The sequence below is a fragment of the Dioszegia hungarica genome (assembly GCF_025882075.1).
Source record: "Dioszegia hungarica strain PDD-24b-2 chromosome Unknown MKK02contig_8, whole genome shotgun sequence".
NCBI lineage: Eukaryota > Fungi > Basidiomycota > Tremellomycetes > Tremellales > Bulleribasidiaceae > Dioszegia > Dioszegia hungarica.
In genome coordinates this window covers 2196019-2220814 of record NW_026515770.1, presented here as the reverse complement: position 1 = coordinate 2220814, position 24796 = coordinate 2196019, and the positions used below count along the sequence as shown (strand labels likewise).

At 56.4% G+C, this 24796-nt stretch overlaps 10 protein-coding genes across 10 annotated transcripts; 5 read left to right on the top strand and 5 right to left on the bottom strand.

Moving 5' to 3' along the window:
* Positions 1-835: 835 nt before the first annotated feature.
* On the top strand, positions 836-1726 carry MKK02DRAFT_33186 (uncharacterized protein; the record flags this gene model as incomplete). Its single annotated transcript, XM_053088666.1, has 2 exons — positions 836-1120; positions 1166-1726. The coding sequence occupies 2 exons, from the start codon at positions 836-838 to the stop codon at positions 1724-1726; spliced, it is 846 nt and encodes a 281-aa protein (XP_052945634.1).
* A 483-nt stretch (positions 1727-2209) lies between these two features.
* Positions 2210-3472, top strand: MKK02DRAFT_8558 (P-loop containing nucleoside triphosphate hydrolase protein; the record flags this gene model as incomplete). Its single annotated transcript, XM_053093705.1, has 6 exons — positions 2210-2416; positions 2504-2569; positions 2616-2715; positions 2793-2909; positions 2964-3134; positions 3183-3472. Coding segments are annotated over 6 exons (951 nt in total), but the record flags the coding sequence as incomplete, so codon positions are not given.
* A 1010-nt stretch (positions 3473-4482) lies between these two features.
* Positions 4483-5008, bottom strand: MKK02DRAFT_44551 (uncharacterized protein; the record flags this gene model as incomplete). The annotated part of the gene is made up of 2 exons (XM_053092985.1): positions 4483-4662; positions 4715-5008. 2 exons carry the CDS (start codon positions 5006-5008, stop codon positions 4483-4485), a joined length of 474 nt encoding a protein of 157 aa, XP_052945632.1.
* Positions 5009-5562: 554 nt separating this feature from the next.
* Positions 5563-7925, bottom strand: MKK02DRAFT_24934 (uncharacterized protein; the record flags this gene model as incomplete). The annotated part of the gene is made up of 13 exons (XM_053086955.1): positions 5563-5673; positions 5731-5898; positions 5946-6068; positions 6115-6166; positions 6213-6280; positions 6335-6541; positions 6623-6748; positions 6795-6944; positions 6989-7165; positions 7212-7430; positions 7481-7518; positions 7569-7641; positions 7686-7925. The coding sequence occupies 13 exons, from the start codon at positions 7923-7925 to the stop codon at positions 5563-5565; spliced, it is 1752 nt and encodes a 583-aa protein (XP_052945631.1).
* A 196-nt stretch (positions 7926-8121) lies between these two features.
* On the top strand, positions 8122-9172 carry MKK02DRAFT_36885 (PAC2 family-domain-containing protein; the record flags this gene model as incomplete). Its single annotated transcript, XM_053089513.1, has 6 exons — positions 8122-8184; positions 8237-8393; positions 8449-8507; positions 8543-8658; positions 8710-9014; positions 9072-9172. The coding sequence occupies 6 exons, from the start codon at positions 8122-8124 to the stop codon at positions 9170-9172; spliced, it is 801 nt and encodes a 266-aa protein (XP_052945630.1).
* A 23-nt stretch (positions 9173-9195) lies between these two features.
* On the bottom strand, positions 9196-10279 carry MKK02DRAFT_44548 (uncharacterized protein; the record flags this gene model as incomplete). Its single annotated transcript, XM_053092984.1, has 6 exons — positions 9196-9232; positions 9293-9486; positions 9540-9598; positions 9645-9742; positions 9790-10167; positions 10269-10279. 6 exons carry the CDS (start codon positions 10277-10279, stop codon positions 9196-9198), a joined length of 777 nt encoding a protein of 258 aa, XP_052945629.1.
* Positions 10280-10775: 496 nt separating this feature from the next.
* Positions 10776-12300, bottom strand: MKK02DRAFT_36883 (putative endo-1,3(4)-beta-glucanase; the record flags this gene model as incomplete). The annotated part of the gene is made up of 6 exons (XM_053089512.1): positions 10776-10817; positions 10867-11195; positions 11243-11387; positions 11431-11635; positions 11680-11885; positions 11929-12300. 6 exons carry the CDS (start codon positions 12298-12300, stop codon positions 10776-10778), a joined length of 1299 nt encoding a protein of 432 aa, XP_052945628.1.
* Positions 12301-13813: 1513 nt separating this feature from the next.
* MKK02DRAFT_44546 (purine nucleotide binding protein) lies at positions 13814-17923 on the bottom strand (the record flags this gene model as incomplete). Its single annotated transcript, XM_053092983.1, has 21 exons — positions 13814-13966; positions 14010-14121; positions 14171-14322; positions 14368-14530; positions 14579-14704; positions 14753-14889; positions 14939-15095; positions 15149-15286; positions 15333-15380; positions 15434-15519; positions 15571-15696; positions 15746-15805; positions 15867-16053; positions 16100-16216; positions 16261-16590; positions 16640-16807; positions 16852-17060; positions 17113-17466; positions 17513-17668; positions 17721-17753; positions 17801-17923. The coding sequence occupies 21 exons, from the start codon at positions 17921-17923 to the stop codon at positions 13814-13816; spliced, it is 3135 nt and encodes a 1044-aa protein (XP_052945627.1).
* Positions 17924-18124: 201 nt separating this feature from the next.
* Positions 18125-19753, top strand: MKK02DRAFT_27141 (DNA replication origin binding protein; the record flags this gene model as incomplete). The annotated part of the gene is made up of 1 exon (XM_053087312.1): positions 18125-19753. One exon carries the CDS (start codon positions 18125-18127, stop codon positions 19751-19753), a length of 1629 nt encoding a protein of 542 aa, XP_052945626.1.
* A 352-nt stretch (positions 19754-20105) lies between these two features.
* On the top strand, positions 20106-24624 carry MKK02DRAFT_44544 (trafficking protein particle complex subunit 10; the record flags this gene model as incomplete). The annotated part of the gene is made up of 20 exons (XM_053092982.1): positions 20106-20369; positions 20426-20628; positions 20680-20872; positions 20916-21263; positions 21319-21486; positions 21546-21874; positions 21923-22227; positions 22276-22391; positions 22438-22557; positions 22613-22763; positions 22817-22954; positions 23007-23113; positions 23161-23285; positions 23350-23476; positions 23533-23602; positions 23660-23710; positions 23765-23892; positions 23944-24012; positions 24064-24273; positions 24346-24624. 20 exons carry the CDS (start codon positions 20106-20108, stop codon positions 24622-24624), a joined length of 3501 nt encoding a protein of 1166 aa, XP_052945625.1.
* Positions 24625-24796: the final 172 nt, after the last annotated feature.

Sequence of the window (24796 nt, the reverse complement as noted above, 5' to 3'; positions counted from 1 at the left end):
AAATGAGGGTTGTGGACAAGTTGCTCTCGCTCGTGCTGCGTGGGAATTCTGAAGGTGCGCGTTCATGAGTGAGTTTCGCTCGAAAGCGGGCTGGCTCTGGATGCATGCGAGGCAATGGTACGCCTTGCTCCCATGGCCATCAGCAGTCGTGGACGCTCAGCGGTTATCAGTTGGGTTGTCAAGTCTATGAAGCTTCGGTAGCCAAGACGTGCCCGACGGCGACGGAGACCTTCGGGAAGCTTCGGGGCGATCAATCCCGAGTTTGCTTTGTCCGGATTGCCTTTTTGGCGCGTGCCTGAAACACACTTGGCGATGACGGCATCCTTTCTTGGCAGCTTATCTCGTTTTAGTTCGGGACACGTTCACTCGTCACTCTAATCACTTGAAAATAGCTCAAGAGTCAGCAGGGGAAGGCAGCAGCAGTGAGAAAGGCATACATGCATGGCCTCGCCTTGGCCATCTACGGGACCCGAGTAAGCTTGCTGTGGTCTTCGCTGAGCAGACACGAGGACAGCTGTGAGACGGAGACGGAGAAGCTGAGCCCAGAGCGGTGCCAAGAACAAAAATATCCCCGGGTGAGCTTCCTTGAAATCTTGGAATGCTGGGCCAAGCCAAGGACATCGAGAATAACTCGCTCAAGTCTCCTTGCGCTCCTCGCCCACTATCTATAGCCAAGAACTCCCTTCACCTCAGCATACCCGATGATTGTCCGCACCGCAGTCCCCCATATCAACACCGTAGACAATCCCCCCCGCCCCCCTTTCTTCTCTTTCATACATCCATCTACCAATACTCAACCTCCAATACTTAAACCAGCCTCAACTTCAACTATACCATGACTACCACCCAGCAACAACCACGCGCCATGGCTACTGGCCACCGCCACCACCCCTACGCCGCCGCGTCTTCTTCCTCCTCGCGCGCAGTTCAGCCCCAGGCAGACCGCAAATACACCTCCGCCCACGCCAGCTCCAGCCGCCGCTCACCCGAGCACCACGTCAGCCAGGTCATGCCTCCCTCCCCTCCTCGCTCGCGTCGTGATCACTCAGAGACCCCTCCTTCGGGTCTTGGCGCAGCCTTTGGCGGTCGAGACGGCGGCAAGTGGTGGGACGAAGAGCTGGTAAGTCTACCGTGCTTTCTAGCGTGAACCTCGCTGACACATCAGCCTCAACCTCCTGCATCCCTCTCCTCCATCCTCGACTCCTTCCGCCGCTCTGGCGAAGGCGACCGGGACCTCCTCCTCGCTATCCTCGGCGCCAAGAAGGCCGAGGAAGAACGTCTCACCTCCCTCATCCAAACCCGTCTCACCATCCTCCAGGCTCGGCTCAGCGTACACGCCGCTGCCGACGCCGCTCCCACCCATGCCGAAACCATCTACTCCCCTCGCGGCTCTACCACGGCTCTCATGCCCGAGCGGACACCCAGCCTCACCTCTCGCGCATCTGCTTCATCCTCCGCCGGCCCCGTCTCACCTATCGATCAGCCCCAAGCCTACATGTCGTATGACCCTCGCGAGTCGGTCGCCCGATCCCAGGCTTTCCACCTTCCCCCTCCCTCGGGCCTCTGGCGCAAGGTATCTTCGGGCCCCGAGACGCTTCCCTCCATCCGGATGCCCGCTGGCGGCGTCAAGCGGTCAGAGTCGGAGTTTGGGTCGCCCAGGCATGACCTGAACGGGCTGGACATGCTACTGGATGCGGGCAGGCGGGTGGAGACAAGGTTGGAGTAGGGGAAGAGTCAGAAGTATAGAAGTAGCATAGCGACAAGTTGTACAGACACACCATTGTAGATACCATGTAAATAAGGTCTGTTTCTCCCCTGCTGCCGGTGGCTCGCTCTCGCGCACAGACCTACCTTCTGGACAGTCATCGATGACGAACCATAGTGGCCTGACCGGCCTGATCCTGATCAACCATCTCGACCGGGGCAAGCATGGTCAAGACGTCAACCTCCACTTCACCTCGACAAATTTCGCCCGTCCATATGTCGACTCTCCCACTTCATACATTGCACATCACTCTCTACGGTGTCCCCTGCCCTGTCCACCGCTGTCACTGGCTCTGCTCCTCCCTTCCCGATCTGCATCGCAGATCCTAGTCTGCGGACATCTTCTCCTCGTCATCTCTATCACTCCGCATTCCTCATGTGCCGGTCAAAATCTATCGCCTTTTAGCTCCTACACCCGACCCGACTGGCCCACCGATCCGTCAAGATGGTTCCCCGCCCGGCCTTCGTGTTCCCCGCCCACGTCCCTTCGTACTTTCTCGGACACATGGCCCGCTCACTCCGAGACCTCCCAAAAGTCCTGAGCGACATCGACCTGGTCATTGAGGCCCGAGACGCTCGACTACCGCTCAGCGGTGTAAATGGGAACTTTGAGCGAGTGATACGGCGAGCATGGGGCGGGATGGGCGCTGGCGTAGGCGGGAACGAGGGTGCGGGATGGGGCGGGAACAGGCTATCGGGCGGGGGTGCTGCGGTACAGAGGGCAGAGGGCATGGGTGAGGGTAAAGTCAGGGAGAGGATTGTGGTGTATACGAAGAGGGACTTGGGGGAGCTTCGGTATGAAGAGGTGAGTCGATCCTGTTGACTTTGGTGAGATGTGCTGATGACAACAGCCACTTCGGAAAGCCTTTCTCGAGCACGCAGGCCAAAAGGTCTTCTTTGCAGATACCAATTCCGACAAGGACGTCAAGCACATCCTACGATATGCTGTACGTGAGTCTTCCCTACGTCCTACACATCTCAGCGCACCTCTCTGATATCAAATCTCCGTCCCAGAGCTGAGCAAGCAGAGGTAGCAAACGACAACAGGGCAGTTATGAACGAGATGAAGATTCTCGTGGTTGGTATGCCAAACGTGGGCAAATCATCCCTCCTCAACGCTCTCAGAAGAGTTGGCGTCCATAAGGGTGAGCTACATCTCTACGTCCTCCCTGCCGATGAGTACCGAGCTGACAAGACAGGCAAGGCGTTCCGGATATCCTCTCAGCCAGGCTACACCCGCAAGCTCACGGGTACGGTCCGTATCCACTCTGAGCCGGACTTGTACGTATACGACACGCCGGGCGTCATGGTGCCATACATGGGCAAGGGGGAGAAGGGAGCGGAAAGGGCGCTGAAGTTCGCATTGACCAGTAAGCTGCTCTGCCCGTCTGAGATCCCATCGCAAGCTCATCCCACAGCCGGAATCAAGACCGGCCTGTTCGAAGAGGAACTAGTAGCCGAGTACCTCCTCTACCTCCTCCGGCTGCATCACTACGACCGCCATCCCACGCCCTCCACACCATCATGGCAGACAGCGCTTGGCCTACCGGGTAAGCCAATCGAATCGCTAGGCGAGCTCCTTGAGGCCTTGGCGAGGCGGCTCGGTACGCTCCGGAAGGGCGGAGAGGCGGATACGGATGCAGCGCTGGTGTACTTCCTCAAAGCATTTAGGGGGGGGAAGTTGGGGAGGATGACGATCGACGAGCTGCGTTCATCTATTGGGATGGGTGGGGATGCGGAGCCGGCTGTGATTGAGGTCAACAGGGAGGAAGGGAATGAGGTGGAGAATGGAGAGGCGGAGCTCGGATCACCGGCCGAGCTGTCGCCGCCAACACCCTCGACTGCGATACTATCGGCAGAAGATCAGTCATCGACATCTGCATCATCGTCATCTTCGCCTTCGTCAGACCCATCCAGCACAACTACAACTATTCCATCACCCATGCCATCGCCCACACCATCGATTATCTCATCACACACATCATTACCCGCACAATCGACCATACCATCATCTCAGCCCCCTTCCTCATTCCGGCAAAACCTCGACGCCGAGATATCCGCCTCGGTCCGTACGTTCCTCCTCGACCAAGCGCGCAAGCTGGACCAGACGGAGGAAATGTCTCAGTCCCAAGAGCGGAAGAAGGAGATACAGCAAAAGAAGGCAGAAAAGGCGTACAAGTGGAAGGCGAAGCATCCGGGTTTGGCGGCGGGAGTGAGCGGGCAGGCGATGGGCAAGGGAGTGGGGTGGAGTAGAGGGGATATGAGGATGAAGGCGAAGAGGAGGAGATGAGATGTTTGTGAGGAGGGGCGGGGCGAGTTGGTTGATGCGATATTGACGCCATTTACTGGGAGGCTTAGCATGAACTTGCACTCATATCTAATCACAGCTGATGGATAGCATGGTGTTCTCGATCGCATGAAACAGACCATGTCGACTGGTCCATGTCTGACAAATGGTCCGCTGTGCTCTTGTACAAGCATCTTCGTACACGTCCAGCCTACGAGACCACCCCTCGGACGGTCTCCGAAGTCCCCCCAACGTTGTGGAAACCCACATGATGGCCGGCTCGAGCCATCTGTTTGTGCCGTGGGGAAACGCGATCATACATCGGATACATACAAAGATCAAGCTAAACAAAGAGGCCTAGCCACACAAGGTCCTACAACGACTGCAGTGGTCTATGCGCTACGCCTACTTGACACGCATGTTCTCTCATACTAAGCGATCTCCATCAAGCGCTTCGGGTCGGCACACTTCATCTCCCCCCCGCACTTCAGCGACAGTCCGAACTGCACGTCGCAAGCTACCTTGTAGGGATCATCCGGCTTAGCGATCTCCCAACGGACGCGCCGGAAAGAGTCACCAGGTGCTTGGTCGAGCGTTCCCTCGATCCAGCACTGTCCTCGTCAGCATCCTGTAACGATACTACATCAATCGTTGTGCACTGACATTCACAGGTGGGGCGTCTTTTGCGATCCAAGTGAACGCGCCTTTTCCCGAAAGCCAAGAAGATTCGGTCTTCTTAGGGTCGTCGTCGACGTAGAGAAGCAGATAATCGCTTGGCGACATGTATTTGAAGGTCAGGATCTTGTGTAGGCCTTGAGCGGCACCGGTACCGCCAATGGCGAGATGGTGGGGCCCGGTATCCTCCCCTTGGATAACAATGCGGATGAGATCCGCCTCTTTGGCGCGGACGACTAGGAGGGACGCGAGAGAGAGGAGCAGGGCGATTGGAGTACGCATGATGGTAAGGTAAGCTCGTGGGGGTCAGTCTTTGCCTTGAAGATACTGCAGGATTGGGGTTTGGCCTTGAAGTCAGGCCGAGGGTGGGTCAATAGTACGGCTACGTGGTGGTCCACCTTTGTAGCAAATGTCAGCCCGTCACAAACGTCACACCTTTGTGGTCAGTGTCAGGTGATGGCAGCCGATTGACGGGGAGATTGACGGAGAGATTTGACGGGGAAACTGAACATTTGTGCCCCTGGCAAGTTTCCTCTTTGTCCTCGAGATCTCGTTCCCGTGACTCACGTGAGAGCACTCATAGATTACTCTCCCCGTGGACCATCCTTTGTTCCCCGCGACAGACCAGAGTGACAAAGGAAAGGAGCTTGCTTGTTCGCCACCCAACCGCCACACACGAAGATCAAAAACCTGCGTACTAACCTCTTTTACCCGTCCCGGTGTTCTGCGGCGTTTCAGTCATTTGCACTAGGAGCATTTCGAGTTCAGTGAAGGTGAGTATTGTTGACTTCGAGTTGCGGCTGAGTAGCATGTCCTGTAGTATGTACTATAGCCGCCTAAATACTCCCTCGCGTCAGCTGCCTGACATGCACCAGTCCTGCTTCCAAGCGATCCAGCGTTCGTCTTGCCCCTAGGACAGCCATCACCGCAGGTACACTTGGCCCCTTCTGCTCACGTCAGCTCATTGCCCAAGCGCCCACCCGACCAGTCCTGAAGTAACTCACGCGGCGACCCGTCAGAGCATGCCGCATGGGCGTCAACAGCTCCATCCTCGCCTGGACCTGATTTTCCCGCAGAACAGAGTTGATAGCTGCCCAGCCGAAATCCTCTGTCAACACGCCTGTCCCCTCAGATAGGCGTTTCTCCAGCTCGCGCACAATGTGCTCGACCATCTCGACTACAACATCAGCAGCTATCCGATAGCTTGAGGACCAATGACATTACCGTATAGGACTGGGTTCACGGTCTTGAGCATCTCTGAAGTCTCGACAGCTGAGAAGTCCGGGTCGAGGAAGAAGAAGATTGACGACGTGCTCATGTCTTTCAGAAGCACCGTTCGGGCCTGGGATTTCAGCTATGAGACAACGGAGGGATCTTGGGGGCCTTACTAGCTCAGCGTCGAAGACCTTCTCGACGTAGTCCAGATCCTCCACCAGAGCACTGCCTAGTCAGCATCACCAAGCCACGCAGATCCCTCTTGACTCACTTCCCCTTCAATACCTTCTGCTCCCTCAGCATCCCTTGTAACCTAGTCACCATCTCTGCCCTCTCCTGCTCGTGCCCCTGCATGGTCTCGTCTACCTCTTCCGCTCCATCCTGTCCTTCCACAGCTTCCAGGCCCTCCTTCCCCTTCTCGACCAAGACGCCATCATCGCCCAGCCGACCTGCTTTCCGGCGCAAGGTAAGCTTATTGATGAAGTCCAGCTTGGACATGTTGACTGCCGCCTTTCGGTGGTTGATATGTTCGATGGAGAATGCCGCGATGAGCTGGCCGGGAGTAAAGAGGTCGTAGTAGGAGTGAGAGTCTGCGCGGGTCTGGGGCGGTAAGAGGGGTCCATCGTCCGGAATGTCGGTTGAGCTCGTCACGAGCGACTCGTCTCCGCCCGCTGGAGCCACAGCAGAGGTGCCTGAGGCCGAGGCGATCTGCTGCTGCCGCTGAGCGAGTTCCTCTAGTGCGGAGTGGTGGTCCCATCCCATCAGAGCGAGAAAGTTGAGCAGAGCTTCGGGTTCGTACCCCTTGTCCTGCCGTGTCAGCTAGAGCGCCAGCCGAAGACAACTTGAAACTAACTCGGTAATGCTCAACCCGAACATCTCCCGTCCGCTTGCTGAGTTTGGTACCATCCGCGTTTACAAGCAACGGCAGGTGAGCAAAGCCAGGTGGTGTCCAACCGAATGCACGATATAGCGCATGATGCTTGGGTACGGATGGCAGCCATTCCTGCAGATCAGTAGTCGATCCGATCAGCTATTAAGCCGACTTACCTCTCCTCGTAGCACGTGCGATATTTCCATCGCGTGATCGTCTACCACGCTCGCTAGATGGTACGTCGGCCACCCATCAGACTTCAGCAGGACAAAGTCGTCCGCTGCTGCTAATGGCGGGAACTGTACATCCCCGTATATCAGATCTGCCGGTATTTGGCCGACATTTATCGGGTCCTACGAGCTCAGCATAGTAAGAAAGTGTACGTTGCTGAAGACTCACCTTGACACGGACGACATACTTATGCCCCGCCTGTTTCCGCCGAGTCCGGTCCTCGTCCGTGAGATGTCTACACCGACCGTCGTACGCATGCCTATGTCCCTGCTTGACGAGCTGCACCCTGATCTCTTGGAGCTCAGAGGGCGAGCAGAAGCATTCGTACGCGTGATCATGGCCCAGCAGATACTGTGCATGATGGCGATATAGATCGACTCGTTCGGACTGTCAGATCAACTTCGGGCTCTTGATGCCTAAGACGTCGCTGGACTTACCTGGACGTATGGGCCTTTTGAGCCACCGGCTCCGACGCCTCATCAGTCAGCTTCAGTCACAGATCGACCTTTCTAGCCACGAAGATACCTTCATCATAGTCTAGTCCTGCCCATTCTAGCGTGCTTCGCAACGAGTCTACCGCACCAGGAACCAGCCTCGTCTGGGCTGTCAGCTAGATCATCAAGTTATTTCGGGCTACCGCACCTGATCTGTGTCCTCGATGCGTAATATCCACTTGCCCTTCCACTTCCTCGCCAACAAGTGGTTGAACAGAGCTGTTCGTAGTCCGCCTAGATGCAAGAAACCGGTCGGAGAAGGGGCGAATCGAAGTCGAGCATTAGCTGGCGGTGAAGCCGGAGGAGAGGCCGATTTGGAGTAAGCCCTCACAGAGGGAAGCTTAGAGGGGCCTCCTAAGCGTGGAAGAGCTACTGATGCCCTTCTCATTCTGTGTATGGCTAGGTGAGGTGGATTGACGGTCTCACAGCCAAATCGCCTGGTCGTCAGAAAGTTGAGGAATGTTTGTGGGGCTCCGCGCGTCTCGCCTGGCCGGCCGTGAAGAAGGCTTGGAGCTTGGACAGCGTTGAGCGACCCCCTTCATCCATCATCCTACATCATAAGCTCGCCCTGATAAGCCCCTGTCATGACATTTTACCCAGATGGTGACTTATATCCTGCGGGATTCGCCACTTCGACCCTTGTCGTCGTAAGTCTCAGTCCCGCGTGCCAGCGAGCTGAAAGCGGGGCTGATCGTTCAGCCCTCGGTCTCCCTAGCCAACCTGCCTCAACTATGCGTTGATCTACTCATCACGTCTCTAGGACTAAAGAGAGTCGGATGGATAGGGAAGGGAGACACGGTCGCTCCGTTCGCGGGACGAGGAGAGCAGGGCGAGGTCGTTACCGGTGGATTGGAGGGTGAGGTCTTCGGATTCAGGTCGGGTCGGGGTTTGTACATCTGCTGACAGGATAGTATATGGTTCGGCAGAACAAGGACTGTATGTCATCCAGCAGAGATCGCCTACGCTGAAAGTAGGTCAAAGTCCAATTACAAGCTGATCAAGTAGAGCAAGAAGGACGAGCACGTCGAGCTACTGCGCTCATTCGCGGAGGACAGCAAATTCGGCTTCGTCTTGGTGCTCACCAGCTTGGATGCGGCGAACCAGGACGATGCCCAGCTCTTGTTTGTGGTTCTCTCTGGACACAAGGAGTTTTGAATACTGACGATGTGCAGAGCACCACATCAGCACATCGCTCCGCCGTCTACTCCAGCGCCATCTGACGTCCTAGACCGCTTGCGATCCTTCCCTGCTCTCTCCTTGTCCCTCGCCTCAGACCGACCTCCCACCTCAGATCCTCAGAGATCTACAGCGCAATACCCTCCATTCCTTCCCTCAGCTGGCTTGACCCGAAGACTTCTGGCTGCGCTTCAGACAACATCAACACCACATGGGTGCCTCACGGTCTGGTGCGCCGAGGGAGACAACCGAGAAGACGCCTACGCGCTCACCGCTCGGGTCTTGTACCTCCTGGATAACCGTGAGTCATATCCGCTGTCGCTGAGATCATTGAGACGGGGCAAGCTGATCAGTACAGGACCGGAGCAGATCAAGGAGCCCAGAAGCTGGAAGGGCTTATTCGGCGTCGCGGACGGATGGAGCGGGGGTCATGGAGCTGATTCCGAGATCTATGGGTGATGCATTGGTTCATGACCTTTGCTTTACAGGCCTATACTGTCGACCTTCCAGAGGTCATCCCTGCGGGTCAGCTCGTTTCCAGCCCAGCCCGTATGGCTAGATTTTCAGAATACAGCTCACCCGATCCAGCACAAGATCTCCACAGCTACGCCCTTTCCGCTCTTCTTCACATCCGCCGAGCTCTCTGCCATCTTGCCAATTCCGCAAGCATGGTTCTTCCCCTCTGCGTGTACGGCCACAATCGCGTCCTTATCGAGACCGTCCGGTAATGCTCCACCAGCAGATAGAAGACCCGGAGCCATCATGTTGGCGCCCTAGAGGTCAGCAACCTCGCTCGAGCACACCGTTAGTTAGCAGGGAAACTGACAGCCAAGAGGAACTTGATCGCTCCTCGATCTATCCGAACATGGGGAAGCATTGCAGGATCTGCGAGTATCAGTCCTGAACAGGCGAGGTGAGTGATTCGACTTACACTGGTGCAGCAGTTTCAGAGTTGGGATATAGGGACCGTCAAAGTGGTTGAAGAACAGAGGTGTTCCGGCGAGCGTGTAGAGTGATATCCGGTCATGACTGACTGTCAGAAGTTGCAGCGGCAGTTAGAAGAGCACGGCACTCACCATTTCGTCAGGCCCAGGGCCTCCTTCTTCGGCCATATCTCATCCAGCACATTCTGCTCCCCATCTTCTTCCTCTGCCTCCGCTACTTCTCCGCCCTTATCCTTCCCCTTCCCCTTACTCTTTCCTCCTCCTTTCCCTCCGCCCTTCTTGCCTCCCTTCTTCTTGCTGCTCTTCCCAGTATCCTCTTCGTCCTCATCCGCTGCCTCTGGCACGTCCGCCACTGCTACTTCTTCCATCGAGAGTGGAGCTGCGGCAGAAGGGTCACGGTAGGCTGGTTGGGTCAAGAATGGGTATTGCGTTAGGAGCGCGGACCGAATGCCCCGCTGAACCGATGACTTGAGGGAAGTCGAGCCGGACACATCGTCCTTCGGGTGGAACCTGGGATATTAGTAAGGTGATTTGGACCACAAGCACTTTGCAAAGCATCCGGTGAGATCCATTAAGGGTGTCTGTGCCGTGCTCGAAGAGTCCGGACTCACTTCTTAAACATTTTTTCGCAGCTATCTAGCGGGGGTGTATTGTTCGAGCTTCTTCTCCACCTTCTTCTCAGCTGATGGACTGGTTGTTTTCAATGATGAGGTGAGAGAATGTGCTAGGAGAGACAGAGAACTCTCCTTCCAGCAGCTGCACACCTTTCTTTCCGTTGCTCGGGAAATGACGCCATCTCCGCAAAGAGGAATGCTGTCTCCTCTGCGACCTTTGCCAGGAGTCTTCAAGCTTGAAGTTCTGTTTCATAGTTGCATACATCTATCTAGATACGCTACGGAAGTCACGCGCCACCCCGCGACCAGCGCAGAGCAGCATCAGAGACGACTATTCGCGGAGAGAGAGTCCGAGGGTGTTAGGGGGGGTCGGAGGAAAGGATGTACGGGGTCTATGATAGAAGGCTGAATGTCCAGCTATTCAAAAATGACAGATCGTAAGAAACAGCGGTACCCGAAATACGAAGTCGACGTGACAGATAATAAGAACGGGGCTCAAGAAGCCTAGACGAGGGTTGGGTGGGTGAAGTACTTGACATACGACACCTATACTCATCAGCTCTGCCCAAATGCTATGCCAAACTTCAGTACTCACCTCCCAGAACGCATCGTTGAACTTCGAGCCCTCGTTCCTCACGTAGTCGTCGCACTTGGAGTACCCGGTGATCGCGGCACAAGACTTGTCCTGGCCAGCGAAACCACCGTAGTTCCAGATACCGTCGGCTCCGGCCCAATCACCGCAGAAGGTGTTGGTGAAGATGTTGAAATTGTCGTGGAAGAACTTGTACGGGTCGCAGAGATCCGAAACGAAGGTTCCGACGGGGAGACCCCAGGAGTCAGGGTTGGGTTGCTCAGCGGAGATGTCGGCGGGGATAGCGTAACGGGGGAACCACCAGACGCGGACGCCGTTCTTGGCCCAGAGCACTGCTCGTCAGCTGAAGCTCACGACAGTCTAATCAGAGCACACTTACAAGCGTAGACACCACCACCAATGTCGTTGAAGGGCTTGCCGTAAGACTGACCCGACTTGAGGTCGCGGGTTCCGCATCCCTGGTTGGCAGTCTCGTACGAGGCGCAGTTGTACGAGTCGAAACCGCCGGTGGTGAGCACACCAGTCTACGCTGTCAGCTATGGCTCATGTGCAAAGGAGCAGACTTACTTGGAGCTCGTTGGTGTTCCAGGGGATACGACATCCGGAGCCAGTGTGGACGGATACCTGGTTCTGCGAGAACTCGTTGACGCCCTCGAGGATATCGATCTCACCACCGTACGGCCAGTTCGGGCCGTTCATCCACCAGGCGGGCCAAGTACCACACCCGGTAGGCATGTGCCATGCGTCCATGAGCACGAGACCACCGGTGAATCTGAACATCAGCATAAGGTCTCTCAGCAGATCGCTAATACTCACACCTTCTTGCCGTGCAGACGGACAGCTTTCCGTCCTCGACCGCCGATGTGCTGAGTGGTGTCGACCTTCATCACGGCGTTACCCTTCGAGTTGGTCGAAACGAGTCCCTGGTCCCAAGATTGCCCTCGGTCCTGGTAGTCAACCGTACCGTGGGTGGGATCATCGTAGGACCAGAAGTCCCAGTTGTCAAAGAAGGTGTTGCCGGACTGCAGGTCAGCATGAGATCAACAACCTAGAACATTGACATACCCAGTTATCGGTCATGCGCCAGCCCGAGTTTGACGCCGGCTTCGGTGAAGGGCTGGGAGATGAGGTCGGAACGGGACTGGCGGTGGTAGACGAAGCAGGGATGGGGTTGGCATTGAAGCCTCCGCCGATTGTGGTGTTCGCAGCCGGCACCGTGGGCGCCTTGCATGCGCGCTTCTTGACCGTCTTGCGGACTAGCCGCTTAGCCTTGCCGCCCTTGGGGCTGACGAGGTGCGATCGCTTCTCGGAAGCAGGTGTCGCCTCGGGCGACGATAGCCGGAGGGCGAGCGCCTGGTGTGTCCGACGAGCGAGACCGTGCAGCGAGAGCGCCGAGGTGAGAGGAAGGAGGGGGATGAGGTAGTTCGCGAGCAGCATTCTGACGTGCGTATGGGGGTATAGGGGATATGTGTTGGGCCGCTAGGGCGAGCGTGGGAGGTGTAGGACCGGTGAAAGTTGGCCTGGAAGGGGAGGATGCTGGGCGCGCTGCGCTAGCCTGTGTACCGAACAAGAGTCGAAGAATTTGGCGCAGCCGTGGACAGCGATGATCGGAGATCCGCCAGGGATTTTGGTATAGAGGCAACGAGACGAAGAGCGCGAGAAGGGAAGAAGGGTTGCGGGATGGCGAGGCACGGAGATGATACCAGGGGCGGACATCGTGGGCAAAAGTTGGTCGTGACGGGCAGGCGAGGTATCGGACCAGCATATCGGGAATAGAATAGCGTGTGGGTGGAGGTTCGGAAGGGGAAGAAAAGCTATGTCAGCGTGTGAAACACTAGCAGGTGGAGTTTGGGTTGAGACTGAAACATCGGCCCCATACACATGTCCTCCTCCATCCCTTCGGCCGTACCAGGTGCCTCCACCTCGAGTGCTCCACCATCCCCGTTCGCTTGCGGCGCACCGATGCAGCCAATGCACGTCGCATCCAATCCCCCCGCCCACAAACATCGCTCCTCTCAGTCGCGTTTTCCCCCTTTTCTTCCTCGCGAAATCACGCGCGTCGCGACTGAACTCTCAACTCACCTATCCTCAAGAGAAAAAGATGTCCGTACGACGGTGGAGAAGAGGGTTGAGAAGGAGTGAGAATGAAGGACAAGAGACAGATGAACCAAGCTGCCAATTTGATAGACGCAACCTCGTCAGTATCGCTCAAGCACCAACAGACGAGCCAGCAAGCCCACAATACCATCCGACGTGCCTCCGTAAATGTGACATAACCCTTCGGACCTGTCACCTGAAAGTCAAACACCAACAAGCCTTCCGGCGCCGTCGCGAGTGCTTCCTTCCGCGTTGCGCCTTGCTCAGGGGTTCGAGATGGGCCGAAGACGTAAAGAAGCCGGAAACCCTGTGACAAGGCACAACAGCGGAGGATAAAGATGAAACGCCTTGCCACCTCTGACGTGGACGTTTGAGGTCCTCCTTCTGTGACTCCGTCCACTCCGTGTCATGGTATGCTGTCGAGGTGAAAACCAAGTGAAGCTCGGCAAGCCAAGGGGAAGGCCAAGATGTCGTCTTTTAGGTGGAGTCTGAACGTTTGAACGACTATACATCCGACGCTCGGTCAAGCTATGGCAAGCCCTGCATGATCTACTGGACGCGATGCTCACAAGGTGTCTCCTCCAGAGCTCCGAAGTCCGAGACATATGCCAGGATAGAGATGTCAGCCTGCTGCCGCTGCAGATCACTGATCTAGGTGATCAACGTCTACGGTCGGTCTCGATGGCTGATTGCAGGATGGACGGCACTGCTGTCATCCACGCGCCACAAGGTTGGCGAGCTGCTCCATCTGCCGAAGTATGGGATATACATATTTCAAGACTATCTACAAGAGGTCTCTATTCACAGCCGCGCTCGCTCGCTTCCATCTTCTGCTGATGGTGACCCGAGCTGCCTACTTCTTCTTTGTGGCAGCCTTCTTCGGAGCCGCCCCATCTGCCTTCTTCCCCTTGGGTTTGACGGCCTTGATGAGCTTATCCTTCGTCACATCATTCTCCCCATCGCTATCTCCCTTCCCGTCTGGCTCATCCTCAGGCGCCACTTCGTCCTTCATCATCAGCTCGATCCTTGTCCAGGGGGAAAAGACTCACCTCAAACACCTCATCGTTGTCCGGCGCGGGTCCCTGATCTGCGATCTTCTTCTTGGACGCGGCGAACATGTCACCCTTGTGGAAAGCGATCGGGTGGTCGGCCTTGTTGTATCTGCGGCGGTGAGCGCTGTCCTGGCCGTAATCAAAGCCTATAGACTCACTGCCTCGTGAAGGCCGACTTGGTCGCAGTAGCGATCTTTTTCATGATCGCCTCGCCATTCATCTCTCCCACCCCCAGCTCAACGAAAGCATCCCAATCATCCTTCCCAAGGTAATACTCGTCCATGTAAGCAATGGTCTCCTCGATAGCATCCTTGATCATCAGCTTGGATCCCTGGTATTTCACTCGGTGACTCACCGCTCCGCGCTCCTTCAGCGGAAGAACGATCTTGCTCGCCAGCATTGGCATGTACTGCTCCCTGATCTCCTGCCGACCGCCCGAAACACGCAGTCGCATCCGAATTTGGATGTCGGTGAGTTGCCGACCAAGTTTGCCTTGCTTCGAGTTCTGACCGAGCCACCTGGGAATGTCAGCTAGATCTCCTGACCATGCGATTGATGCCGCTCACTGAGGGAAAGATGGTCCGCCCCAACCACCGCCACCGGTATTCCGACCGGTCCCGAAGACGTGGAAAGCAGGCGCGACGGTAGACGCGATAGCATGAACAGGAAGCAATGACCAGTGCTGCTCGGACCTGCAATATCAGCTCTGACTCCACTAAACAAAAAATTATGGGGCTCACCCATGTATCATCCGATCAATAAGGTCACCATCCGAGATGCTGTCTGCGGCTTTGCTGACCAGCTCCAGATGCTTCTGGTCCCTCTCCTTCTCGCCGTAGCCATTCACGGCCGATGGATTGGTCTTGAGGTAGTGCTCCTGCGAGTGTCAGCTATTTCCCTTCCAAATGCCGAATGGATAAGCTGACCTGCATGAACAGCGGGACGAACGAGAAGTCCTGGAAGTACAAGTCCGACTTATCATTGAGCGATTCCCGATTGGTCTTGGAGAACGAGTACGGCCCGGTGAGCTTGTCGATGATGGTGAAGGGAGTCAAGATCGTATTCTTCTCGTTGACCTTGGCGCTGCTATCTCAGCTTCCTAACCCGGCGATTTCAGGCTGATAGACCTGACTCACAGATGCTTGCCCTCGTCAAAGTTCATTTCGGCCTTGGCCAGCTTGAACGTTGAAAGCATATTCAGTACCTGCCGGATGTCCGAATTGGCGCCCTTGATGAGTTCATCGACGACGTTGGGCGGGACTTTCATCTTCTCCCTGAAAAGTCAGCTTGCTACCTGTGTGCCTCATGAACTTGACGTACTTAAAGAGGATCGACATGATACGTGATCGGATCTCATTCGGCTGAGGTCTGGGTTATCAGCGTACAGCCCCGTCCCGACTAGCCCCTGCACCAGCACGTACCGTCTGAAGGACATATTGAACGTTGTGCTCTGCAGTGGCTTCATCTTTTGCAATGTCCGGTCATTACAGATGAGGATGAGAGGTATCTGCGTCATCAGCGAGACGTCCGATATCGCATTCACAGGCTCGACACTCACTCTGGTCTTCTTGATCAGGACATTCAAGGCTCCGACACCTCCTCGATCACCAGCAGACATGCCGTCCACCTCGTCCATGATCAGACAAGTCTTGGAGCCTATCCGAACATCCGCCACCATCGTTGACTGGGCGATCAGCTGGGACTCTTGCCGAAAGATCCTGATATAGACTTACACCGATGCCCTTGCCGGCGAAGAAGCCGTCGAGACTGGTGTTATCGATATTTGTTGAGTTCTGGGCTGGATCAGCTTGACTGCCCTTGGTCGAGCAATACAAGACCTATTCTGAGACTCACTTCGACCAGCTTCTTGCTTCTGGCATCACTCGCATTCAGCTCGATGGGGCTATATCCCGCCATTTTGGCCATCAAGTGCGCGCTGGTGGTCTTGCCGATACCGGGCGGTCCGGAGATGAGAAGAGCGCGGTAGATTCCCATACCGTCTTTGCCAGGCTTCTTGAAGCCTGACTTGAAGTTGGCCTCCCTGAGATGTCAGCTCTGCTCAATTCCATCTGATAAACGCAGCTCACCATGCCTCCAGCCAAACCAAAATACGATCGACCTGCGTCTTGTTGCCGCATATCTCCTTGACGTTCTGGGGCGCATACCTCGTCGTCCAGAGCTGAGACGAGGACGATGTCACTTTTCTGCACGATCAGCCGAGATACCCACTTCAGGCCTTCTGACTGACTTGGCCGCAACACCCGCATCCGCCATCGCCCTTGCCTTCCTCTTTGCCAATTGCTCTGCCTCCTTCTCCCTCACTTCGAGCTCCCTCACCTGAGCCTGAATCTTCTTCTCCTCATTGACCTTTGCCTTCGCTGCCGCTGCGATCTCCTTGTCCGTGAAGGTATCCTCGGCCTTCACCTTCCCCTCACTGGCACTCCGAATGAGCTCCAGGAATTGATCCTCGTTCAATGCCTTTTCCTTGTTTTCTTCGATGTATTTCAATTTGGATGCGCCAGCGTTCTCGCCAACGACGATGTATTTTGTCTTGCCCGATGGAGCTCCAGTCACGCGTCTGCAATTTCAGCTGCAAATCCCGAATCCCGTATGGCTCGGAGACGTACCCAGAGCACCGCTTGACCAGCTCGATCGCCTCATCTCGACCCAGACTGTCCAGTTCGCCTGTAAAAACAAAGGCGACATCTTGCAAACAGCCTGGCTTGCCCTCGGGTATGTCCTTTGAGCCAGGATTTTTCGGTCCAGCCTGTTTGGCTGCCGCTGCGGCTCTCCAGCTGCACACGTCAGCGACATCGTATCATGACATATCGGCACGTACTCAAACGCGGGCTTTTTGGGCTTATCGTCGTCCTCTCCATCTTCCTTTTTGGCCGCCTTCTTCTCCTTCTTCACGGCTGGCTTTTTGGGGGCATCGGATTTGGCGGCAGCCTTCTTGGGCGCCGGCTTAGCTTTCGCCTTTGTCGCCTTCTTCTTGGGCTCGTCGTCTTCGATGAAGTCGTCCTCGTCTTCGTCGTCGATCTCCATGGGCTGAGGTATCAGAGGGGATCACACAATTGCAGGGGGACCAAGGAGGACTTACCGTCGCGCCTCGCTTGCCCTTGCTTCCAGCCTTACTCGCCGGTGTCGCCTTCTGTGGCTTGTACTCCGCCTCCTCCTCTTCCTCGTCCGAGCTCTCCTGGTAGCTTGGCTTCTTCGCCTTTGCCTTGGACGCCCCGAGCGATTGCCTCTTGGCGGGTTTCACATCTTCCGAGTCCTCCGAAGTCATCCGCCTCTTGACCGGCGTGTTCGCCTTTGCTTTCGATGAGGATGCTGATGCGCTGGCCGAGGGCTTCGACGCAGCTTTAGCCGGTGCCGCAGCTGGCTTGGCTTTGGCTTTCGCCGGGGGAGGCGAGGCTGATTCCGAGTCGATGATACGAGATACAGCCGTCTTTTTCTATCATATCAGCTATCATATCATTATGCTAGAGTCCTGAACGTACAGGTATGATGGGCTTAGCATCAGTGTTCTTGGAAGAAGAAGCCTTCGCGGACGGCTTGGAGGCAACCAGGGTCGGCTCGTCGTCACTGTCATCTATCGTGATCGGCCGCTTTCCAGTCCCGGTCCCCTTGGCTGCTGGAGCCGGCCTCGCGGAGGTCTGAAAAAATCAGCTTTATATGCCACGACTCGCCGTCCCCGAGAGTACTTACACTTCCAGCAGACGATCCTGGAGGTTGTGAGAACTATCAAGTTAGCAAAGGGACAAGCTAGGGGACTGGACCAAACGCACGAAACCTCTGATATCCGCTCCAGCTGGTTTGTCATCCTTTTTGACCGGTTTCTTCTTTTCTGCCGCGGGAGCTGCTGAGCTCTTCTTGACTGGAGAGGTAGATGATCGTTCAGCTGATGGCATAGTGGCGAAGTGAGTGCGATTGGTGGACGGACAAGACAAGATCATCGCTTCGCTGACCGTCGTTGCGCGTGTGGGCGTGTGGAGATGACGCGCCTCGGGGAACGATCGATCTCCGTCTCATACCTCTGCAGGAGCCTTTCCGGGCGCAGCCAAGGCAAGCAGAGTGTCTCCACTGTGCCCTTCATCCTCGTCACAAGCAACATGCCTCCACGCGCTACAAAGCGGGCTAGGATCGAGGAGTCACCCGAAGAGCCAGAAGAAAACGAGCAGAGCGCTTCGCATCTCGTCTCGTTTCTTACGGGATACGATAATCGAGGGGATGATAGGGAGGGCTCGTCAGATGGGGAGCAGCATAACGAGGCGGGATCGGACGCGGCGGAGGACCAGTACGATGAGGACGTAGATGATGAGGATGATAGGGATGAGGAGGAGGGCGGAACGCCGATCAAGAAGTCGAAGCATGGGCTGGTGGGGACGGCGAACGAGCGGGGATCATCACGGGGAACGGCAAGCCCGCGGTCCACACCTCGGAAACGGGCGACAACTCGCAAAAAGGTCGCAGCTACTCCTCTTATCCAGGAGGGGGAGCCAGGCTTCGTACGGCCGTCGAAAGCGGACGCGTACTTTTCCGCTCACGCTCGGTCGGCTCGGACATCGGGCAACTCGTACTCGGCGCTCGTCAAGCCTCTCACTCAGGCCGAGTATGAGCTTTACGCTGGAGCAGCGCGGTCGAAGAGGGAGCGCAGTCAGGCGGTGGTCGATGGGTTGCTGGACGACCTGGTGAAGAGGTTCGAGCAGTGGGAGGTGGAGCTGGAGGAGGGGTTCAACCTGCTTATGTACGGGTTTGGGTCGAAGCGGAGGCTGTTGAACCGCTTCGTAACGGAGAGGCTATGCCGGAAGGGGCATTGCGTGGTGGTGAACGGGCACTTTCCGGGGCTGGGGATCCGGGACGTTCTCTCGCAGATCGAGGACACACTGGCGGTACCGCAAGACATTCCCGTCCCGGCCACAGCGGCGACTCCACTCGAAAGGTCGGCGCACCGGCTCTACGCGTACCTCATCCCGCCCGCGGCAATCCCCTCTGCTAAGCGCAAAACCACCCAAGTCTCCGACAAAGACCTGTACCTGGTCATACACAATATCGACGCTCCTTCTTTGCGGACCCCGCGCTCCCTCGCCATCCTCTCCCTCCTCGCATCCTCACCTCGGATACACCTCATCACATCCTTTGATCACCTGCATACACCCCTCCTCTTCTCATCCAGTATCGCCAAGTCCCCTCCTCATCTCTACGCTCCGGGGTCCTGGACTGGCGCCCCTCCCTCCTCCCGTGGCTTCAATTGGCTGTACCACAACCTTACGACCTACGACGACTACGACCTGGAGCTCTCATACCAGCGTCTATCGGCATCATCTACCCTTTCCGGCTTGTCGAGCGGAACCAGCGGCGGTATCTCCGAGGAAGGCGCTTTACAAATTCTGCGTTCCGTCCCCACTATGGGTCTCCGTCTCCTCACACTCCTGCTATCCAAGCAACTCGCATCCCTTCCTCCCAACCCCTCGAGCCATACGGCTTACCCCGCCAACCCGGTCGCGCCTGTCTTCGGGATAGAGAATGATATCTTGGCGAAATTGGCGAAGGAGAAGTTCATCGCGAGGGAGGATGAGAGGTACGCGGCGTTGATGGGAGAGTTCAAAGATCACGGGCTGGTGGTGGAGGCGTTGTTGGACGCGGAGGGGAGGCAGGGGAGGTGGGTGTGGATACCGCTGGGCAAGGCGGCACTGGAGAGGGTGATACAGGAGATGGGGGGTGTAGACAGCGGATCATAGCGAATTAATATCAGGTAGATACATAGAACTGCTTGTACATTACAGTAGGAGATCTTGTATCATAGCGTAGTTCGAGTCCAAGTTGTCCAACAGCATGGCATGCCGGCTGAATTGAGGAATGCGGAGTTGGGTTCCATCGGAAGCTGCAAGACCAACTTGCGAAGTCGCGACCGAGCTTGACTTCGGCCTAAAGTTGCTTTCACTATTGACAAACATACAAGCAACGAGCCTATATACCCACGGCAGGATACCAGATACCCTTAGTAGATAGGCGGCAGCAGTTCACGGCTGGCATTGAAGAGGTCCCTCATCGTTCTCGAGCTCAAGCCGCCTTCCCTGCGGCATCACCAAAATGCCCCGCCCAATCGTCTTGACCTACACGGTCCACCCGACCCAAGGCCCCCAGCGGGAGTACCTGACAGATGCGCTCACAGGGATGCAGGCGCAGCTGCCTTTGCGTAATTTGCACTGGAAGTCTCCGACACGGACGGCGCTGCGGACGATTCAGGAGGTGGATGTGCAGCTTATGGAGCTGGGAGAGGTGGGCCCACCAAGGGAGGTCGGGGGAAGTGTATTAGAGGGAGCGCTTGTCAACTTGTGCTTCATTGCATGTGACGTGAGTCGGCTTCTAGTTTACCTCTGGTACACGGCGAGGCGTGGCTCATCCAGCAGGACGCAGAAATATACAAAAACTCGACGCGCTCGTTCATCCGAGATTGGCTCTCCCTGCTGTCGGCTCGCCGGAATGTCCATGCCCCACTCATCATCCTCGTCAATCCTCCTTCAGCCAAAGATACGGGTAAGAATGTATTTGGGCGGGACAAGGGTATCCTCGGGAAGCTCAAGTCGGACTTTAACGTTGGCAAGCGCGACCGGTGAGCTAAATGGTCCACCTCAGTAAGGAAGGCTCAAGCTGACACTAGTAGCTGCGTGCAGATCAACTTGCCATCTGGAAATGTGGCGGACCCAGCAGCATGGCCAGAAGTTATCAATAGGCTGAAAGAGAGCATAGTGTCGGCGTTCGACTCGGCTATCTTGGAGCGGGAGGAGGAGGTCAAGCGGGGTGAAGCGCAACGGATGACGGTCGGATGGAACTTTTGTACCTGGTTCCTCCTCAAGGTGAGCTTCCCTCGACTTCCTTTGGCTTCAAGCTGATGGCCAGGAATCCCTCGCACACTCTTTCGAAGGGGTCAACCTCCACGAAGACGCCCTGATCGTATATGAAGAGCTCGACGCAACCTTCCTACAGATCCTCAAGGAACAGAATCTCTCCTGGTTCGGTAAACTCGGCGCGACGGGACCGCAGGATGACTCGCTCCCTATCCTCGACGTCCGCGCCAAGCCATACAAGGAGATGCTTCAAAGCAGCTCGATCAGCATCTTCGACTTCAGGGTGTATGTGTTTGCGCGACAGGCGGTGTTGCTCGGTCGCTTAGGGAGGATCACGGAGGTGGCGAAGCGAGGACAGTGGTTCGTTGCAAGCTTGTCGCGAAGGCTGAGGGAGAGTGAGGTGAGCTGGTAGGGGCCTGCCAATGTACTGAAGAATCCGAAGCTGACTGTTGCAGGGCGATCTCGCTGAGCATTTCATCGAATCATGGACGTTCACGGCGTGTATGGACATCGTGGCGAGATGCGATGAGTGGTCCCGCGTCGACAGACCAAATGGGGACTACTCAGGACTGATAGCGTACGAGTCTGCCCGATCAGAGCTGCTCGACATTGCTCGCGTCCAGGTCAGTCCGGCCCCCTTGAGCCTACAGCCCTGCCCCACGGAAAAGATCTGATAAAGCAGGTCGAGCGGATAGGCGTGTCAGCTGGCCACCTCCCCAGCGCATACCCTTTCCTCGCGCCCACCGGCCTCGCCTCGCAATCCGACGACGTCCTGTTCGAATCTTCCGATAACGGCCTCTCCGACGACGACGATGACGAACAGACTGGCGATGATGGCCAGTCCGATCGGGCTCGACTGTCCAACCAGCAGCTCGTGGACGCCATGGGCGACGTCAAGAAGTTCCGGAATCTGTACCTTGGCATGACGAAGAAAGCGATGTCAGCGTACGAGGCGTGCGGGAAGGTGAATTCGGTGGTGAGGCTCAAGGCGGATATGGCTGCTTTGGCTTTGTGAGTTTCCTTCTTCGTGCACGTGCTAGGTATATGGCTTATGCGAAGGCACACGGAGGAATGGCGGACAGCGTATGACCTATCCCGGGCACTCGCCAAGGACTGCGCCGACCTGCTTATCTGGGAACCTATCGCCAAGTTTGCGTTGGAGGGAGCACTACAGGCGCATCGAAACCTGAAGCTCGCGAAAGACGAGGAATGGGCGAATATTGCTACCGCGTACCTGCGGGTCAGAGCAAGCTCGAAGGAGGGTGTGTCGGCGCTGGATGGGCCAGCTGGGCAGGAGGCGGATATGGGGTCCGAGATACAGCTGATCTTGGGGGGTCTGAAGGAGATTGAGGTGGAACATACTGGTGAGCTGGCGCAGTTTTAGTCGACCTTGGGCGAGAGCTGATGGATAGTACACGATCACAAGCTCTTCGACCTGTCTTTGGTATCGAATCAAGCGTCAGCGATGAATAAGGACCGGCCAGACATCTCCATGATCTCCATGGCCATCTCAAGTAATATCGATGAAGTGAGTCAGGAAAGTTCTGCCATCTAGCTCTGAGCTGATAGGCCAGCCCTTCGACGTGGATGACATTCGCTTCGTTTACGAGCACGCCACAGCCGGCATCGTAACATATAATACTCTCGCAACGACGCTATTCCCCGGCTACACCCAGCTCGACTTGTCAAGCGAGGTCAGTTACTCAATGACAATGATCAGGGCCATGGAGCTGTGAGCTGACCTCTCAGAGATCCTGTGAGGGGGTGCTGAACTTGTCCGAAGCGCAAATATGGATCGGCCAGACCTGCTTCTCGTACGCCCACCTGGCGAATGACAGTCAGGTCATCGCTCGCCGGCACCCCGATGCGCCCAGTGTGAGCCTGCAGATGCCCCGAACAAGTACGTATAGTGCTTTCACGGGACTAGGAGGTTGCGAGGCTGATCGACCGCAGTCTCGCTCGATGCAGAACCGTCTGTCGTCCTCCATATCTCGGCTGGCGCCTGCGAGATGGAGCATGTGGTCATCTCGATCGTGTCGCTACATGACGAGATGGCTTTCGACGTTTCAAGACTGTCTTCATCCAACTCAAGTAAGCTAATGAGCTTCGGTCCTTGCTCTTGAGCACAGAAGCTGATCTTCAGATGTGTCGGTATCCGATACGGCCGCTGGGATTACCTCGCTCGCGAAGGGAGAAGACGTGGAGCTGGCTATACCCTATCGCGGCACACCGCCTTCTGAGACTGCACATGTGAGTGCTCGCCGCGCCGTTCACGCCCAGCCGAGCTGATGATACAGGCCCGGATCGTCATGCGGTACAAGCGCGCTGGGTCGGATGTCTCGATGACGTACATCGACGCGTCGAGCGTTTTTGTCGGACTGCCCTTGACGGTCAATGTCCAGGACTTCTTCAGGAAAGAGAGGTGAGCTGCTTCGCTGGCCGTACGGGCACACCATATGTGGCGAAGTTAGCTGACCGGAGTGCAGTCTGATCTCGCACTTTACGATAGCGTCGGACGGGCGGGAATATCTACGCGTCAAATCTGTGGACCTGCGTGCTGGGGAGGACAGCGGGGTCGATGTTGAGCAGGCAATCAAGGTGGATACCAGTACTGTGAGCTTTGAGGTCGACACTCTGCTTCGGAAGCGCATGAGCTGACACGATGCAAGGTTGTCACGCCTGAACAGCACCTTTCGTGCCTGTTCAAGATCCGCCAGAGAGAAGCTTCACGGTCAAAAAGTGAGTCACAAAGCCCACTCGTATCATGTCAGCGGAAGGGTGGAGCTCATACCTTAGATGTCGGCAGCGTGCTAAGGCTGATCATCGAGTACTGCAACATCGAAGAAGGTGAGCTATCGCAAACGATTCATTCCCGGCGAAAAATAGCTGACGGATTCGCAGAGGTCGAAGCTCGGCTAAAAGGCGTAAAGGCTGTACGCGCGCTGAAGCGGCGGAATCGACAGTCATGGTTGCCTATGTACGCTGCGGAGGAGCGGATAGAAGGTTTGCCCGAGATTAGCTCTGCTGAGGTGAGCGTGAGCGGGAGGTTGCGTCGATTGGTTGAGCTGATGAGCCCGCAGACTGCTATCAAGCCTGAAGCTTTACCGTGGCGGACTCTCGAGATTCCCGTAGACGTGCCCTCGCGACGAGTAAGCTGTCGGGATTTTCTTATAGAAAGGCCCACAGCTGACGCTGCATAGTTACTTGTGATCGCCCGCCTCGCCGCGCCCACATCAGCAGCATCCGAGATGATCTACGAAGGCCGAGCACTATCCATGACCCTCAGTTTCCGGACGAGCTTCACCTGGGCCGGCCGGAGCTCTGGCAGGCAGAGGCTGGTATTTGATATCGTGCCCAATCCGGATGATTGGATTGTGCTGGGTCGGAAGAAAGGGTTCTGGGACGCCGAGGTGAGTGCAACCTCCTCGACCTAGCCTTAACCTATAACTATCATCCATCAAGACTACATGCTGACGGGTCAGCCTGAGAAGGAGGAACGACATGAAATCACCCTCATCCCCATGCGTCCCGGCCCCCTCCTCCTGCCGACCGTAACGACCGCTATCCTGCCCGCCTCCCCCTCGGATTCTGCCAACCGAGGCAACGATGAGCAGCTGCTCTGCGAGACCTACCTCGAGAACGCGGCCGAGGTCGTCCGGGTCTTGCCTGCCAAGAAGACGGTGAGGGTCATGATACCGCTCATCAACGCCGGTGGCGGGATGGTGGAGCAGCGGAGGGAAGAGTGGGGGATGGTGGTCTGATCTTGGGGATGTATCCTGGGCCATGCTGTGCTGGGGCGGGCTTGAGCGTTGTCTTCGGCTGACTAAGACCGACCTCGGCCATCGGGCTCTTGGAACTCGGCCGGGCCGCGCGTTCGGCTTGGTCATCGACACAGCTTATTCATCGCGCTCGTTTCAACTCATCAGGAAAGAT